The sequence below is a fragment of the Staurois parvus genome, unplaced genomic scaffold (assembly GCF_062004578.1).
Source record: "Staurois parvus isolate SC_StPar_1 unplaced genomic scaffold, SC_StPar_1.0 ptg000186l, whole genome shotgun sequence".
Lineage (NCBI taxonomy): Eukaryota > Metazoa > Chordata > Amphibia > Anura > Ranidae > Staurois > Staurois parvus.
In genome coordinates, this window is record NW_028317982.1 from 12,112,501 (window position 1) to 12,131,355 (window position 18,855).

At 42.1% G+C, this 18,855-nt stretch overlaps 1 protein-coding gene across 1 annotated transcript in view; it reads right to left on the reverse strand.

The window, feature by feature from the left end:
• The window catches only part of ADGRA3 (adhesion G protein-coupled receptor A3), a 110,488-nt gene that overhangs the window by 77,586 nt on the left and 14,047 nt on the right, over positions 1–18,855 (reverse strand). Inside the window, exon 2 of the mRNA XM_089677485.1 lies at positions 724–795. Within this exon, the coding sequence (XP_089533611.1) occupies positions 724–795 (72 nt within the window). The remainder of the gene's footprint in view (positions 1–723; positions 796–18,855) is intronic.

Sequence of the window (18,855 nt, forward strand, 5' to 3'; positions counted from 1 at the left end):
TAGTGACAGGGTCACCTTAAAGTGTATGTATACCCAACATTTTATATTTTTGATATGTGCCCGCTGTACCATGTACTTGTGTAAAAAAGTACCATGTTCCCTTTGTATTGCTTCCTTTGTATAAAATCCCTGATGTTCCTGCCAGTCCCTTTGCCTTCCTACTAAAAACTGACCACATTAAGCAGGAGATCACAGCATGGTCCATTCTCTAGCTATGCTGGGAACTCATCCTACTCTCCTCCGATGATCAGACTTGTCCTGCCACACCCCCCGCACAGCCAATCACTGGAAGATTTGTGTGATGCTGTTGCTCCTTCCCAGCCCCAGGCTATGTGATAAAAGATGGGAAAATTTGTTTATAATGCTTTCTTTTTATAGATCTATACACAAATGTTTTGCCTTTCATTTTTATTTGAAACAGAATGGGTTGTTTTACAAGGTACTATAATATTATGTACTTAGAACAACCTATGATGATGTAGAAAGGATGGCAGGCGACCATCCAGAAAATTCCAACAGGCCAAAAGCTGACAAAACTCTGATATCCACAGCTATACAGACACTACAAAGTGTTAATGTCAGTAATGTCATTCTGAAATCCTTGGTAAGGGATAGTCATCAGCTGGCAATTTTACTTTTTTGAACTACATTTCTCCTTACTAATTTTTGCTCTGTGACCAGTTCCTGTGACACCACACAAAATAAATTACGTCAATTACTTACAGTCGTTCTAGAAAATACAGTCCCTCGAAGGAGCCATTGTTCAGTTCTGTGATCTTATTACTGTTCAAGATTCTGGAAGAATAAAACCGGGATTAGTGGGATACAATTACAACACAAACAATACACTGAACTTCACACAGATTCTATAAAACCCATACAGAAGAACTACAGCAGGAACAAAAAAACAAAAAACAAAAAGCCAGCAAGCTTACAAATGAAGGAAATAGGTGATCTATTTCAGAGTTTCACTATTACTGGTGGGAGCTGAAGCTGCAGAAATCCCTGCACTAAAGGTAAAAGATCAGTTATCAAAAGTTGACTATTCCTTTCCTGTTAAGAACATTTAGGCCTCATGTACACTAGATGTAAAACAACACCACTTTTAAGCCTAGTTCACACTGGCATTGAAAGCAGGCGTTTGAGGGGTGTTTTTAATGCCTATGCAAATGATACTATGGACAGCACACAGTGCTGTTCACATTATCAAAACATGAAGCGTTAGCGTTGTGTCACTTTAAAATTGAAGCCTCATGTTGAGTCTTTGAAGCCTTTCAAAACCTCCCATTCAAGTCTATAGGTTTAGGTATAGGTTATAAGTTAAAGTGTTACTAAACCCACAACAGTAAAATCAGTCTGTATATGCAGTAAAGCATGCTTGTTATACTCACTGTGGAACCTAAGGGGTTAATCCTCTGCATTGTTTAAAAAGGCTGTTTGATCCTTTCTTTTCTTCCCCTCCTCTTGTTCAAATGACCACCTGATACAGACTGAATCCGTAGTCACATGCACATGCTCAGTTTCGTGTGTGTATTGCCAGAGGTTTTTTTTTTCTGGGAGAGTGCATGTGATCAGCAGAGTGCCAATCAGTCCTGTCCAGACAGAGGGTCAGGGGTTTCACATCCTCCTAGAGCAGAAAGAAAACTCCTCCTACAAGCTTTAACCAGTGCTCTGCTGAAGTTACAAGACTGCTCTAACTGCTGATGAGAAAAGGTATTTAGCATTTTATATTTACTAAAATAATTGCATTTCCATGTTCTGTGTACAGTGGGAGACCAGATATAGTCAATGCAGGGTCCTGGATTTAGTAACACTTTAATAACATATTATAGGCATTTGTGGCATAGTTTTAACTCTTGTAAAATGCGACAAACCAGCACATAGGCATTTGTAGGGCATAGCACTTTTTTTTTCCTGCCTCTAAATGCCCCTCTATGTTAGCCAACTGTAATTTTCCTTAGTCAAAATGGCGGTGCCAGGACACAACAGCCGATTGAAGAATCAGCTCGGGGTGAGGACACCGCTGGATCCCTGGACAAGTAAGTGCCCGAACATTAAAGGTCAGCAGCTACAGTATGTGTAGCTGCTTTTTTTTTTCTTTTGGGAGGGGCAGAACTCCTCTTTAATACACTGTAATGGCTAGAATCAATTAAATTCTGGCCAAAATAACACATTAAAGCACGTGCGCATAATCATGTGTTCACTGCTTGGAGAAAAAGCATTCAGAGGTGTTAAAGGTTCATTGTTGGTGATTCCATAACACACAACAGGATTGTGTAATGTCCTTGCTTCTGTTTCTGCTACAGACCCACAAAACACAAAACTTAGCACTGAAGATAAAGTGAATAAAGGATCTGGTAATACTGCATTTGTTATTTGTGGCTTGTAGATCCCTTTTCACACCTGAAGTTTTAGATGTGGTGGGTGAAAAAAATCCTGCTTGCTGCATCTTTAATGAGCATGTTTTAATGTGCAATGGCAACACACGTAAAATTAATGTAAAAAGCACAGAAAACGCAATGCCCCGCACAGATGTGAACTGATCCGTAGGACATATTCTGATGGGCTATGGTGGTGACGTTCAGCAAGATCCTGAGTGAAAACTTGTCCATGAGCATGCAGCAATTACAAGCGTATAGATCAACTGAACTCTATTGGCTGCCACCATTGCTCAGGGCTACCATGTGAACAATGCGTAAGGCGTTGCTAATTATACTGTATAGGTCGGCCCTGGAGGAGTCACTAATGCAGCAGCGTTGTATGTGCAGAATGACATTCATCACATCTACTGTATAGCTCAATACATCCTATTAAAGAAAGAATTACGATTCCTTATAATTGGAAAGACTGGACAGGAAGTCCACTCTCTGTAATAACTTCCCCCACAATAACAACTTGTGTTAAAGCCTGTCTGGACTGAACATTACATTGTTCAGTTACATCTGTAAAAGTGAAAAAGCTATTCATGCAGAAAACCTTTCAGTCCCACTCCATGTACATACACCAATTTCTTCCAAGATCCAGGCCATGTACTGTGTATAGGGCAAAGGCTCTTGGAAGATGTAGTTCTGGGGGCAGGCCTATATCAACAGGAACTGAGCTCCCAGCAGCTGCGTCTAAAAATTTTACAAGTCTGGCAATTAGGGATAAGCTTCATAGCCTAGTCAAGGGGTCTCCAAACTTTCTAACCGAAGGGCAGGTTTACTCTTCTTCAGACTTTCGGGGGCCAGACTGTGGCCACTGGAAGAAGAAAATGTTTTGGTGTCAGTGGGAGTAAACATGGCCCGATCTTTGGTTTTAGGGGGTGGAATAATGCCCCAATGCCGGTGTCAGTGGCAGGAATAGTGCACCATCATTGCTATCAGTGGGAGGAATAATGATCCATTGTTCGTGCCATTGGGGAGAATGGTGCCATTTATCAGAGGGAAGAAGAGAACCACAAGGGCCAGATAAGCAAAGGACTACATCTGGCCCCCGGACTGCAGTTTGGAGAACACTGTCCTAGGTCCTAGTCCAAAACAACCTGAGCTATCCTGCCAGAAAGCTGTAACTGTACAGAGCCAATGGTAAGTGGCCAATGCATTTCCCACCCCACAGACACACAAATACAGAAGGGAGTGTATACGAGTGGTTGCAGGGCAGGGAATGCCTTGAATAGTTCTCATTGGCTCTGTACAGTGGCAGCTTCCTGGCAGGATAGCTCAGGTGGGTTTGGATTAGGATCTGAACATGCCTGAGCTCATACCTGATGTCACAGGGAGTCAAAGACCATTTCTTACTTCAGCAACAAGGTAAAAGACTTATTTGGACAAATTTGGGTTATACTTGGGTTAGACATGCATTAAATTAACCAGAAGGTTCTGACCACTGCAGAATTGTTTAGCTACTTGGAATCTCACGTACAACTGTGGACATCTCGTATATGCAACACCTTTTGTATTGCAATTAATGTGCTGGTTGATTCTTCCTGATTTTAGGAAGAGCCTTCTTCAATATACCGGTAACAGATGGGATAAAAAAAAAAACTACCATATTATGGATACTCTTCTACTTGAAAACCAGAATTTTTTTGGGTTGTTTATCTATATACACATACAATAGACTGCATGCACATTTCTTTATAGAAGGCCATGATCTAATGATATGCCTTAATATTTGTAGGCACCAAAATGACTGCTCCAAATTGTCCACCCTAGGGGTCTCCTACAAAAGATCAGACAGGCTTCTATGAAAAGATATATTCCAGTCCTAGTTCTGGACAACTCTTGTAACCATCTGCTTAGTATCTGGCATTCTTTATCACCACTCCAACAGTCCCACAGGAAGAGCCCTGACTATCCCGGAGATGACAGCTGGTCGCCTTTAAGTTGGAATCACCAACGCATTCTTTCCCACATGTGATGGGAGATAGCTGGTGTCTGTTCACATCCCCTCTCACAGTAATATCCAAGAAGTTGATGCTGGTGGAGTCAGACTTCAAAGTAAATAGAAACTGCAGTCCATGTCATTGAGAAAAATCCAAAACTTCATCCAATCCCCTAGAATCCACACCAGCTTGTGTACCAGGCTTAGGCATCATTCACATGGACTCCTGAATTTATTTATTTATTTAAGTCCATCTCTGAGAAAAACGTATTTAAGTGGGGTTTCCTCTGAACTACTAGGGTTAAATACTCATTTAGGTCCAGGGGGCTGCACAATGCAATTTTACTTACCATATACTCCATTGCCCTATAGACCAGTAGTCTCCTCTACTTCCCTACATTCCAGCAGTTGACTGTTCCTTGGTGTCCTCAAGTCCAGTGCAGGACTGAGGTCTCTGCATTGGACTTGATGTCACATGACCTGCAACTGCCACTGCATAGGTGAGAAGAGGCTGCAGGGATTGGTCTTATGGCCCGGAAGGATTGGAGGATCAGGTACCTAAAACTGCATTTTAATGTCTCCTAGAAAGACCTAGACGAGCATGTCACCCTAGCAGTGTGGAGGGCAGCCTCACATCAGGGAGGTTTTACTTTTTTCTGGAGTTCAGCTTTAAACACAGGATAAATTCATCTGGGAAGTATAGTGTTGTTTTGTTTATAAGAATGTGCTTTTATATTTATTATAGGTATTTATATAGCGCCATCAATTTACGCAGCGCTCTACATATATGTTGTGCATTCACATCAGTCCCTAACCCTCAAGGGGCGTACAATCCAAGGTCCCTAACTTACATTCATACATACACATACTAGGGCCAATTTACACAGGATCCAACTAACCTAGCAGCGTGTCTTTGAAGTGCGGGAGGAAACCGGAGTACCCAGAAGAAATCCATGCAGGCACAGGGAGAAAATGCAATATTTAAATCAGTTTACACGTGTTTAGGTGTTCTATCCAGAATTTGTCCTCCAAGCTCCCTTTTATTGCCTACACACTAGTTTACATTTGGTTAGAGTATGTAACGTACCCCTGGAAGAACATTTGATTCTATTTTTTCTAAATAGAATTAAACGGAATGCATCTGAACACAAGACGACATAAAGGGTGCATTACACAATTTAAAGCTGCACCCATGGATAAGCAAACATTCTCTACATCCATTCATCGTGTGTGTTCTTCTTTAAAATCGTGATGTGTTTTGTGTAATTCTTCTGTGCAGTAATGCAGTGGGAAACTTGTCTTTGTGTAGGAGCTTCCTGTAGTAAAGACCGGTCAATGCTGCTCTCTCCTTGTGCAGGGTGACTGGTCTGGTCTCCGCCCCCTTCTGTAGTTACCCGCAGGTAGTCTGTAGTGGGTGGAGCCTGTTGAATCCCTCCCACAGCTCTGCGCTCTACATAGGCTGTGTAAGGCACAGCAATAATGTCATTGCTGCTTTACAAGGTAGTATCTGGATTTTCAAAAGGCATTTGATGCACACAATGTGGATTTACATTCTTTGTGGCTAAAAGGGAATATTTTTAAATAAAAGTAATTTGCGCCCTTAGAGATGCCCTATAAACTTGTATAATGCATATAATCATGTCCTGTATATTATTGCTTGTGTGACTGAAGCATTGGGCTCATTCACAAAGATTCTAACCGTCCAGATCAGCGCCATTCTGTGGTGGAACAGCCAGGTGTTTACATTCAGCTACGGACAGGTGGCCTGTACAAATCAATGACAGGTTGATACTGTATGTGGCTGTTCACGTGTGAGCACTCAAAGAGGGATTACCTGCAGCAAGGGATAGATGGGCTGCCCTGACTGCTGACTTTGTGCCCAGGGCAGCTCCTCTGTCCCTAACTGCAGGTAATCGTTCCATGTGCGACTACACAGGGACATCAACAGAGCCCGTCATTGATTTGTACAGGCTTCCTGTCCACATCTGAAGGTAAACACCTGGCTGTCCCATCGCAGTAACACACTGATCTGGGCGGTGTATGGCCGTATGAATGAGCCCGTAGGGTCTTGTTTAAAAATCTGTATTTTGAGGTCCGTTTACAGTGAAGCTTTTTCATGGAATTTGGCATCCCCAGCAATGTCCTCAGGTTTACTGTGCCAGGAGTTTGAGCTGTGCTTTAGATATTGCACATTTAAAGGGATGTCTACTTATATGATTACAGTAAGAGCCAATTCACACTTTTGCGACTTGTCATGCAATTTTGGGGTCTAAAGTCACATAACAAGTTGCACCCCATGTTTCCCAATGGGTACCATTCATATCTGTGCGACTTCAAGTTGCAGCATCTTCAAAGTAGTTCTTGCACTACTTTGGTCCGACTTTCATGCAACTTGAGGGCCATAGACTTCAATGTAAACCCTCCAAAAGTCGCATGAACGTCGCACCTCAATGTTGTACATGCAACTTGTGGGCGACTTTGTACAGCACAATCATCCTTGGTCAAAGCCAAAGTCGCACTTGCCCAAAGTTGCATCAAAGTCACGTCAAACTCATATCAAGTCACAAGTCGCGATGAAAATCGCACTATTTTGTGGGAACAGACCCCAAAAGGCAGAAGATTTCAGCCAGTAGAATAGAACAACCTATTTCCATATCCACATAGACAAAGCAGTTAAAATGTAACTAAAGGCAAAACTATTTTGTTTTTTGAATAGAATGGAGATGGATTAGAACCTTTTTCCGTTTTTATTGCTGTATGTGTTCCTGATAAGCAGATTCACTCTGTCCTGCTTACCATTATCATCAAAAGCAACAGAAACTCCAACATTTTGGGATGACATCAGAACATCAATAGTGGGGAAGTGGGGTCACTAGTTCTGATGACTCCGGGATTCCACCACTCTGGAGGGATTTCTTCTCACTTCCTGTTTTGGGAAATCTCCTTAATGGGACACAGAGGGCAAAACCCCCCCCCAAAAAAAAACTGACTGGTTATAATCCTCCCTTACTCTATCCAAAATGAAAACAAAAAGCCTTTAGCTACACTTTAAAGCGGAACTTCACTCTGTCTACAATTTATGTCTCCCTTCCATCTCCTCTACCATATATGACATATTCAAATTTTTTTTTTTTGGGGGGGGGGGAGAGCAGGTAGCTAGTTTTGATAGGTACGTGCTCCCACTTCTGCTCAGATAACCTAGGCGATCTGAGCGGAAGTTCCCCCCCTTTCTACTAGTCATAGGTTCCCCAAAGCTGAAAGCGCAGTGGAAAACTGGTTGAAAAGCAGCAAAGGGTCACCGCTGGCTTCCCACAGTAACCATGCCAGGGCCCGAAGAATGGTGAAGAACCATCCCGGGTGACAGCGCTGGATCGCTGGACAGGTAAGTGTCCTTTTATTAAAATACTTTTATTTTTTTCTCTCTAAGGCTGGCCATATATTATACAATTTTTTGAGAATTTTGCTTTAGATTTACCAAAAACCATATAATATGAGGTTAAACAACACTTTCAGTTGTGTCCAATTAGGCAGGCCTTTGCTCTACATAGTTGAAGGTAAACCTACAGGAAATTGGGCAGAAATTGGACAGAAAATTGCAAGCAAATTGTATAGTGTATGGCCAGACTAAGGTGAAGATCTACTTTAAGGAACAGGAATAAAGTTGGCTAAAATCTGCACTGTACATAACCTGCAAGAGATGGCTCTCTGCTTCCCAATAAAGATGGAGTTGGTTTCACAGACCCTAAAAAGCCACAATTTCCTTTCTTTAACAAGCCTTCCCCAATGTAGTATATGTGGCTAACCTCACCTCTCCACTAACAGAGCTCCTGCCATTTAACACCTTGTGAACACGCAGATGTGCCGTAAAATCCAGAGCATATCCCAGAACCGGCAGGGGTTGGCTGTCAGAGTGCTGTGAAGCGGAAGCAAGTGTCTGCTTCCCTCTGGCTATTTTTACACTTTCCTTTATTTATTTTCTTTCCAAGGCTGCTTTAGTAATGTGAGCTCACTAATGAACTGTTCTCACTGATGTGCTGCAACAACAAATCCCACCGCCCACCAGTGAAGGTGCCTGAAGGAGCTAGATGGAAGGATATCCCACCGGAGGATCCTCAGCCAGGAGGACTAAGGAGTGCAAACGATGGATGGCAGGAAGGAGGACTGCATGGAGTGATGAGGCTGTGCTGCAAATGAAAGGGAAACTGAAAGGCACACCCGTGCGCTACCACCTAGGCGTTAATGTATGATATGCCGCATGTTAAAGGCTCCTTTCACATTTCTCACCATATTTCATGTAACACCCATATTTAGGGTATAACATGAAAACGTATAACTTTCCCCGACCCCCAGACTCAAACCAACCCTCTACTTACCTGAATCACAGGATGCTTTGCCCTGGAGGATCTCGGTTTTTATTAATTTATTTATTATTTTTTTAAGTGGTTGTAAATGCTTACATATACCCAGCGAAGTGACTGGCCTCAGGTGATACACAGAGATGAAGGAAATCCTACTACATAAGTTGTACTTATCTGCAGCCTTCTCTTCTCTACAGATAAAGTTCCACATTTATACAGCTTGTCTGAGCTTTCAGAAAGCAGGGGGCATGGAGCTAAGTTACACACTGCAGAGCTCGGAGAGCTGATTGGAGGAAAGGGACACACACCCCTTCACACAGAACACAGTAAAAGAGCAGAGACTGTCAATCACAGGTTGTGTGCTGGAGCTCCCGTCACCTTTTTATCTCTTGGTGTGAAGTGGAAGGAAAATGATAAATGGTTTTCAAAATTTTTTATAAATAAATAACTGAAAAGTGTAGTGTGCATTTGTATTCAGTCCCCTTTACTCTGATAACTAAAATCTAGTGGAACCAAACTGCCTTCAGAAGTCACCTAATTAGTAAATGGAGTCCACCTGTGTGTAATTTAAATTGTAATTTAGTATTACTAAACCCAGGACCCTGCATTCACTATATTTGGTCTCCCACAGTACACAGAACATGAATACACAATTATTTTAGGAAATATAAACTGCTAAATATCTTTTCTCATCATCAGTTACAGCAGTCTTGTGACTTCTATCAGTGTCCAGCCAAGAACATGATAAAGCTAGTAGGAAAAGTTTTCATTTTGCTCTAGGAGGATGCAGAACCCCTGACCTCTGTATAGACAGTGCTGATTGGCCCTGTGCTGACCACATGCACTCTCAAGAAAAAAAAAGTCTCTAGCAATACACACCAAACTGAGCATGTACAGAGTGACTCCACACAATATGTCTTATCAGGAGATCAGAGAGGGATGATGGAAGAAGGGGAGGATCAAAGAAGTCAGGATCACACAGAGTTTTTACACAATGTAGAGGATTAACCCCTTAGGTTCCACAATGAGCACAACAAGCATGCTTTACTGCATATACAGACTGATTCTACTGTTGTGAGTGTAGTAAAACTTTAATCTCAGTATAGTATACATATAGCTGATCTGTGAAGCCCTCAGAGCCTTGTTAAAAAAACATTAGTGAACAAACAGCATCAGGAAGGCCAAGGAACACACCAGACAGGTCAGGGATAAAGTTGTGGAAAAGTTTAAAGCAGGTTTAGGTTCTAAAAAAATATCTCAAGATTTGAATATCTCACTGAGCACTGTTCAATCCATCATCTGAAAATGGAAAGAGTATGGTACAACTGCAAACCTACCAAGACATGGCCGTCCACCTAAACTGACAGGTCTGGCAAGGAGAACATTAAATCAGAGAAGCAGCCAAGAGGCCCATGGTAACTCTGGAGGAGCTGCAGAGATCCACAGCTCAGATGGGAGAATCTGTCCACAGGACCACTATTAGTCGTGCACTCCACAAATCTGACTTTATGGAAGAATGGCAAAAAGAAAGTCATTGTTGAAAAAAAGCCATAAGAAGTCCTGTTTGCAGTTTGCAAGAAGCCATGTGGGGGACTCAGCAAACATGTTGAAGAAGGTGCTCTGGTCAGATGGGACCAAAATTTACCTTTTTTGCCTAAAAGCAAAACGTTGTGTGTGGCGGAAAACTAACACTGCACATCACCCTGAACACACCATCCACACCGTGAAACATGGTGGTGGCAGCATCATGTTGTGGGGATGCTTTTCTTCAGCAGGGACAGAGGAAGCTGTTCAGAGTTGATGGGAAGATGGATGGAGCCAAATACAGGGCAGTCCTAGAAGAAAACCTGTAAGATTCTGCAAAACACTTGAGACTGGGGTGGAGGTTCACCTTCCAGCAGGACAACGACCCTAAACATACAGCCAGAGCTACAATGGAATGGTTTAGATCAAAGCATATTCATGTGTTAGAATGGCCCAGTCAAAATCCAGACCTAAAACCAACTGAGAATCTGTTTTGCAAAGTAGAATGGGCAAAACTTTCACTCTCTAGATGTGCGAAGCTGGTAGAGTCATACAAAGTATTGACTTGGGGGGCTTAATACAAATGCATGCCACACTTTTCAGATATTTATTTGTAAAAAATTTTAAAACCATTTATCGTTTTCCTTCCACTTCACAATTATGTGCCACTTTGTGTTGGTCTATCACATAAAATCCCCAAAAAATGCATTTACGTTTTTGGTTGCAACATGACAAAATACTTTTTCAAGGCACTGTAAATACTAAGTATTATATTTACCAGTCTATTCTTAGCTGTTGTGTTGAAAGCCTGTTTACAGAGATCAATGAATGAGGCTCAAATGTACACACAATTTGATCAGAGCCAATGCATGAATAAAAAAAAATAAATCACAGCTCACCTCCAACTTTTAATTGATTCTCATTTCTGTCAATAGGAATACATGTTCCCTGGCTCCTTAAAAAGACCCCATCACCAACCTAAAAATTTGCATTTAAAAGGACGAAAAAACCTAATATTTTAAATATTTTTACTGTTTTGTTTTTTTTATTATTGTTTATTTACCTGCAACATGACATAATTTGACATAATTTGCTAGAAATCTTGACTAACCCAGAAACAGACAGTTTTCTAGCACCCCCCACTTCTCTTGGGGGATGGGGAGGGAGTATGGGGGGGAGGGAAGTGAATCTAACTACTAAGTACTCCAGTGATGACCCAGCTCCTCTCCTTCCTATGAAGTTTTCTATGTAGCTGCTGGAAAAGGAATGCAAAAAACAAGTGTTACTTGTGCCTGCTCTAAGGCAGCCCATAGATGATTCATTCTTTTTTTTTGTTCAACCAGCAGGTTGAGCTGAAAAAAAAAAAAAAGACTTGATTCCCCCATCCACGCATCACATTTGAAGTGGATGGTGGAACCCTCCTGCTGGGCCTTTGTGCTCTGACAGAAGGGAGTCTGAATACACTGAACAGCCCCAACACCTATAGCTGGTGGCGTTGAGCGAGCACCAAAAGTCTAACAGAATGGTTGTACAGAAGTCAATCGGTAGATCAACTTCTGTACAATCACCCTGTCCTTGGTGAACCGGCCGAATTTTGATCCATGTATGGCCAGCTTAAAGCGGCACTCCACCCAAAAGGTAGGCTCTGCTTATTTGCACCCTCCCCTCCTCCACTGCCACATTTACCACTTTGTGGGGGGAGGGGGACCTAATTTTGACAGGTACTTGCTCCCACTTCTGGCTCTGTTCACTGCGGCAAACTGAGCCAGAATTTCAGCCCCCCTTCTCCCCCCCGCAGTCTTCTGGGACACTTCATAGGTCCCAGAAGACTACGGGACCAATCACGCAAGGCTTCAATCCCGGCTTCCCTTACTTGCAATGCGGACGCCGAGAACCCAGAGGCTAGTGAAGAACTAGCCTGGGGCGAGCACAGCGCTGGACCCCTGGATAGGCAAGTGTCCCTATATTAAAGTATTTGTAGCTGCTGATTTTTAATTTTTGGGGGATCCTGGAGCTCCTTTTTAAGTCTACTGGGGATGATGCCACCATATCCAAGATGGTGGCACCCAGCAGACGTTTCAGGGCTTTTGGGTATCTACATACAGGAAGATTTAGGCAATCTTATAGGATGAGTTTTGCTGTGATGAATGGTCTGGCACAAGATCTCTAAAAGAACAGTAAAGCTATGAAGCTTAGCTGTGTACATTTAAATGAGGTAAGTGTAAGGTGTGGTTGCCTTCAAATGCTTTTTAGATCTCTTTTTAATCCATCTATCTCCTAGACTGAACTGCCTGGATCTCCCACTACAAATCCATTCACAATCCTTGCTGTAAATATTTTTTTACTACTGATGGCTTAGCAGACCAGACCAGACCCACACCTCTTTAATTTCCCGTATACCTTCATCAACAAGTGTACATAACCTGCTCATACATTCTTATTAACCCCCCCCCCCCCCCACCCCCTCGTAGATTAAATTTCCATACATAGTGGAAGGTCATACAACCAGATAAAACACCATATAGGCAAAATATTTCTCTGAAACTGAACTGCTTTTGTCCTGCTATGCAAAGAGAGCAACCAACCCAACCACTTCAATCCATTGTCTCTTTAAAGGTGAAGGAAACCTGATACAAAAACAGGAGCAGGCTACTAAAGTACCAATGACTAATTGCTACGCATGAGCAGAGCTGGATTGTAGCTTAGAAATGTAAATATACCAGGAACAAAGGTAGCCCAGAGACAGGCTCATGCCATTATTCCGTGGTATTTGAATTGTGTTAAAGAGGAATTCCAGCCACATTTTTTTAGAACGGATAAAGCTGGTAATACATGGACCAAAAGAAAAAACAAAAAAACAAAAATCGGTTGGTTCAGAACAGACCAAATTTTAGTCTCTGTCCAAGAGAGGCTGGTCCGACGACCATCTTCTGTCCAACAGCCCTGCTGGAAAACCAACACTGGATTAGTGCACAAAGCCAATGGCTGCAATGCTGATCCGTGTATTCTGACAGTAGACAGAGGGAGCCCTCACTGTCAGAAAACAATAGCACAGCGAGGGAGTGTGTGGATGCAAAAATCTGCCAGCGGGTTGAAATAAAATCCCAATGTATACCAAGCTTTAGGGTTTTAATGTTTTCTGTGCAGATGTTGGGGAAGTCCCACCCTGATCGGGGCTGCCATTGTACATAGCAGGTAAGTATAACATGTTTATTATATATATATTTTTTTTTAAACAGGAGCCTTTAATATCAGTTTAAAGCTGGCCATACCCTGATTGAAATTCGGCCTGACAAATTTTGATCAGTGGTTGGGCTCCCTCACTCAACAAAAGTTGATTATTTAACTGTCCTCTGTCGAAGGGATGTGTTGGAAACTTTTCCTTTAATTAATGGCTTCAGCCAGTCGGGCACTGCTGTCAAAATACATTGTCCCAGTGGGGATGGGAAGGAAGGGGGATTTCTGCCAGGAGGACACAATGATTATTGCTAGCAACTATCAATCATCAATGAATCAACTTGGGTACAATCAGCCTGCCCATAGCTGGATCAAATCTTGGCCTGTCCCTGCTGGACATCTGCAGGTAGAAACAAGCTGTGCAGAATGGGCAAAAAGGTAAATAATGCCCTAGCTTTAGGTGTAGGCCATTTACGTACCTCCTGAAGCCTGACTGGAATACTGCCAGGACGTTGCTAAGTAAGGCCTAGACATTACTGTTCACTTCCAACATCAGAGGAGTGAGCTATCAAATGCTGAACTCAGAGCTAGCTACTGCCTCATGGAGAGAAAACCCATGTGAGGAAGTTTGAATCAAGGAAAAGCTCGCTCCTGTGATGGCGAAGGTGAACAGTAACACTAGACTTCTCTTAGCAACATCCATAGAAAAGTCCTAGAAGTTTCTCAGTCAGGTTTCAGGAAGTACGTAAACAGCCTACACTTACATCAAGGGCATTAATCAACTTTAGTCAAAGCTGCACAGTACTTTTTTTTTTATCCATACATGTCCCTTATCTGTATACGTTTTTCGGTAAAGGAGAACTATGTCTGTAATGCTGTTTATCATTCTGTCATATAACATTACGTACATTTGGTTTCTAAAGCCATTTAAACTCCAAAACTTCATCACTCTGTGTTTGTTTAAATTGAACTAACCATTTAATGATGTATTCCTATAAACCACGCTTGCCTTTCATCTCCAACTACCATAAATGTAGGACACGGAGGGGAGGGACGCAAACATTTATGTTCAATTACAAGATCTTAAACAAACCTTTCCAACCAGTCCCTTACAATGAAATAAACAAGAGAGAAATAAAGTTAGAATGATACAAATAGCTAGGCATGGCTGAACAGGGCCTGTGCTCTGACAAGATGGCCTCCCTATACACAGCCCCCCAACGTCACTGCAAATATACCACCACACAAAGAGCTCCCTTGTTCCTCATCATCATAATGAATTATTGAAGTCATTCTTCAGAAATGTCATACATTAGAAATGAAAATACAGGAACGAGTGTGTACATGCCTTGTTTAGGCTAGGGGGCATTAAAGCAGCCAGGTAATACTCTGTGGCAAACCTTTACATGACGACTACAGCTAAACCTAAAGGATTGCCACAAAGCCGCAAAGTCTTTGATGTGGTTTCTAAAATGTTTCAACTTTTCAAATTCCTGTGTGCCTCCAGCGTGAAAGATGACACACAAAAACCTGTGGTTATGTAGACCTCAGCTGTGTTGGTCCTAAATGGTAAAATATATAAAAAGGTATGGACGACACAACCCTACAAAAAATACAGTCGGCCTTGTGCCTATCATCAGCTTGGTGATATACGCCTACACAATATGTGCGTGTGGAAACAGCCAGCGAAATATGGCCAGAGCAAGGTATATTCTATGTGTATAGATTAGTTGATGCTACTAAAGACCTATAGTACAACTACTACATAACATAGGTGACTTAACCACCTCAGTAGTGGACACATTCACCCCTTCCTGCCCAGGCCGATTTTCAGCTTTCAGTGCAGTCACACTTGACAATTAGTCATGCAGCACTGTACCAAAATTACATTTTTATCATTTTTTTTTTCACACAAATAGCGCTTTCTTTTGGTGGTATTTAATCACCACTGGGGTTTTTATTTTTTGCCAAACAAGCGAAAAAATACCAAAACTTTTGAAAATAGCATGTTTTTCTTTGTTTCTATCATAAAATTTAGCAAATAAATAATCTCTTCATAAATTCATAAATTTAGGCCAAAATGTATTCTACTACATTTCCTGGATAAAAATAACCAAATTAGTATATTATTTAGTCTGTGTGAAAGTTACAGAGTCTACAAACTATGGTGTATATATTTGAAAATTGATTAGTCCTGATGTACTGATGGCATCATTCCTTGAGGCGCACAAATGCTAGGACAGTACAAATATTCCCCAAATTACCGCTTTTTGGAAAGCAGACAATCAATAGTGTTAGTAAGAGGCATGGCAACTTTGTATTTTTTGTCACCAGTGCACTACAGTTTCATAATATAACTGGTGTGGTGGTGATCTGGGACACTGACTGGTGACAGTATGGGAAAAACATTTCCTCTTTGTATTACATATGCACACACATATATACAGTGAGGAACAGAAGTATTTGAACACCCTGCGATTTTGCAAGTTCTCCCACTTAGAAATCATGGAGGGGGTCTGAAATTCACATTGTAGGTGCATTCCCACTCTGAGAGACTGAATTTAAAAAAAAAAAAAAATCAGGAAATCACATTGTATTATTTTTAAAGAATTTATTTGTCTTGCACTGCTGAACATAAGTTTTTGAACACCTAAGAAACAGCAAGAATTCTGACACTGTTACTATGCCTTTAAAAAGTCCACCTCTACTCCACTCATTAATTAACTTAGTAGCACCTGTCTGAGCTCTTTAAAGACACCTGTCCACCCCACAGTCAGTCAGATGCCAACTACTACCATGGGCAAGACCAAAGAGCTGTCAAAAGACACCAGAGACAAATTTGTGGACCTTAATCCACAAGGCTGAAAAGGGCTACGGGGCAATTGCCAAGCAGCTTGGTGAAAATAGATCAACTGTTGGAGCAATTGTTAGAAAATGGAAGAGGCTAAAGACGACTGTCAGTCTCCATCGGACTGGGGCTCCATGCAAGATCTCACCTCGTGGGGTATCACTGATAAGAAAGGTGAGGAATCAGCCCAGAACTACAAGGGAGGAGCTGGTCAATGACATGAAGAGAGCTGGGACCACAGTTTCAAAGGTCACTGTCGGTAGAACACTACGCCGTCATGGTTTCAAATCATGCATTGCACGGAAGGTTCCCCTGCTCAAGTCATCACATGTCCAGGCCCGTCTGAAGTTTGCCAATGACCATCTGGATGATCCAGAGGAGGCATGGGAGAAAGTCATGTGCTCAGATTAGACCAAAGTAGAACTTTTTGGTCTAAACTTCGCTCGTTATGTTTGGAGGAAAAAGAAGGATGAGTTGCATCCCAAGAACACCATCCCTACTGTGAAGCATGGGGGTGGTAACATCATGCTTTGGGGGTGCTTTTCTGCGAAGGGGACAGGACGACTGCACTGTATTAAGGAGAGGAGGAATGTTACCATTTATTGTGAGATTTTGAGAAACAACCTCCTTCCCTCAGTCAGAGCATTGAAGATGGGTCGTGGCTGGGTCTTCCAACATGACAAAGACCTGAAGCACACAGCCAGGATAGCCAAGGAGTGGCTCCGTAAGAAGCATATCAAGGATATGGAGTGGCCTAGCCAGTCTCCAGACCTAAATCCAATACAACATCTTTGGAGGGAGCTGAAACTCCATGTTGCTCAGCGACAGCCCCGAAACCTGACAGATCTAGAGGGGATCTGTGTGGAGGAGTGGGCCAAAATCCCTGTTGCCGTGTGTGCAAACCTGGTCAAGAACTACAGGAAACGTTTGGCCTCTGTAATTGCAAACAAAGGCTTCTGTACCAAATATTAACACTGATTTTCTCAGGTGTTTAAATACTTATGTTCAGCAGTGCAAGGCAAATATATTCTTTAAAAATCATACAATGTGATTTCCTGAATTTTTTTTTCAATTCTGTGTCTCAGAGTGGGAATGCACCTACAATGTGAATTTCAGACCCCTCCATGATTTCTAAGTGGGAGAACGTGCAAAATCGCAGGGTGTTCAAATACTTCTGTTCCTCACTATATATATATATATATATATATATATATATATATATATATATATATATATATATACACATACACACACACATATACAGTCATGGCCGAAATTGTTGGCACCCTTGATATTTCTCCAGGAAATCATGTATTTCTCACGAAACGTATTGCATTAACACATGTTTTGCTATACACATGTTTATTCCCTTTGTGTGTATTGGGACAAAACAAAAAAAGGGAGGAAAGAAAGCAAATTCGACATAATGTCACACAAACCTCCAAAAATGGGCTGGACAAAAGTATTGGCACCCTTTCACAACTGCGGATAAATAAGAATGTTACAAGCATGTGATGCTCCTGTAAACTCACCTGGGGCAAGTAACAGGTGTGGGCAATATAGAAATCACACCTGAAAGCAGATAAAAAGGAGAGACGTTCACTTAACCTTTGCATTGTGTGTCTGTCTGTGCCACACTAAGCATGGACAACAGAAAGAGGAGACGAGAACTGTCTGAGGACCTGAGAACCAAAATTGTGGCAAAATATCAACAATCTCAAGGTTACAAGTCCATCTCCAGAGAACTAGATTTGCCTTTGTCCACAGTGCGCAACATTATCAAGAAGTTTGCAACCCATGGCACTGTAGCTAATCTCCCTGGTCGTGGACGGATGAGGAAAATTGATGAAAGATTGCAACGCAGAATAGTCCGGATGGTGGATAAGCAGCCCCAAACATGTTCCAAAGACATTCAAGCTGTCCTGCAGGCTCAGGGAGCATCAGTGTCAGCGCGAACTATCCGTCGACATTTAAATGAAATGAAACGCTATGGCAGGAGACCCAGGAGGACCCCACTGCTGACACAGAGACATAAAAAAGCAAGACTACAGTTTGCCAAAATGTACTTGAGTAAGCCAAAAGCCTTCTGGGAAAACGTCTTGTGGACAGATGAGACCAAGATAGAGCTTTTCGGTAAAGCACATCATTCTACTGTTTACCGAAAACGGAATGAGGCCTACAAAGAACAAAACACAGTACCTACGGTAAAATATGGTGGAGGTTCAATGATGTTTTGGGGTTGTTTTGCTGCCTCTGGCACTGGGTGCCTTGACTGTGTGCAAGGCATCATGAAATCTGAGGATTACCAAAGGATTTTGGGTCGCACTGTAGGGCCCAGTGTCAGAAAGCTGGGTTTGCGTCCAAGATCCTGGGTCTTCCAGCAGGACAATGACCCCAAACATACGTCAAAAAGCACTCAGAAATGGATGGCAAAGAAGCGCTGGAGAGTTCTGAAGTGGCCAGCAATGAGCCCAGATCTAAATCCCATTGAACACCTGTGGAGAGATCTTAAAATTGCTGTTGGGAAAAGGTGTCCTTCCAATAAGAGAGACCTGGAGCTGTTTGCAAAGGAAGAGTGGTCCA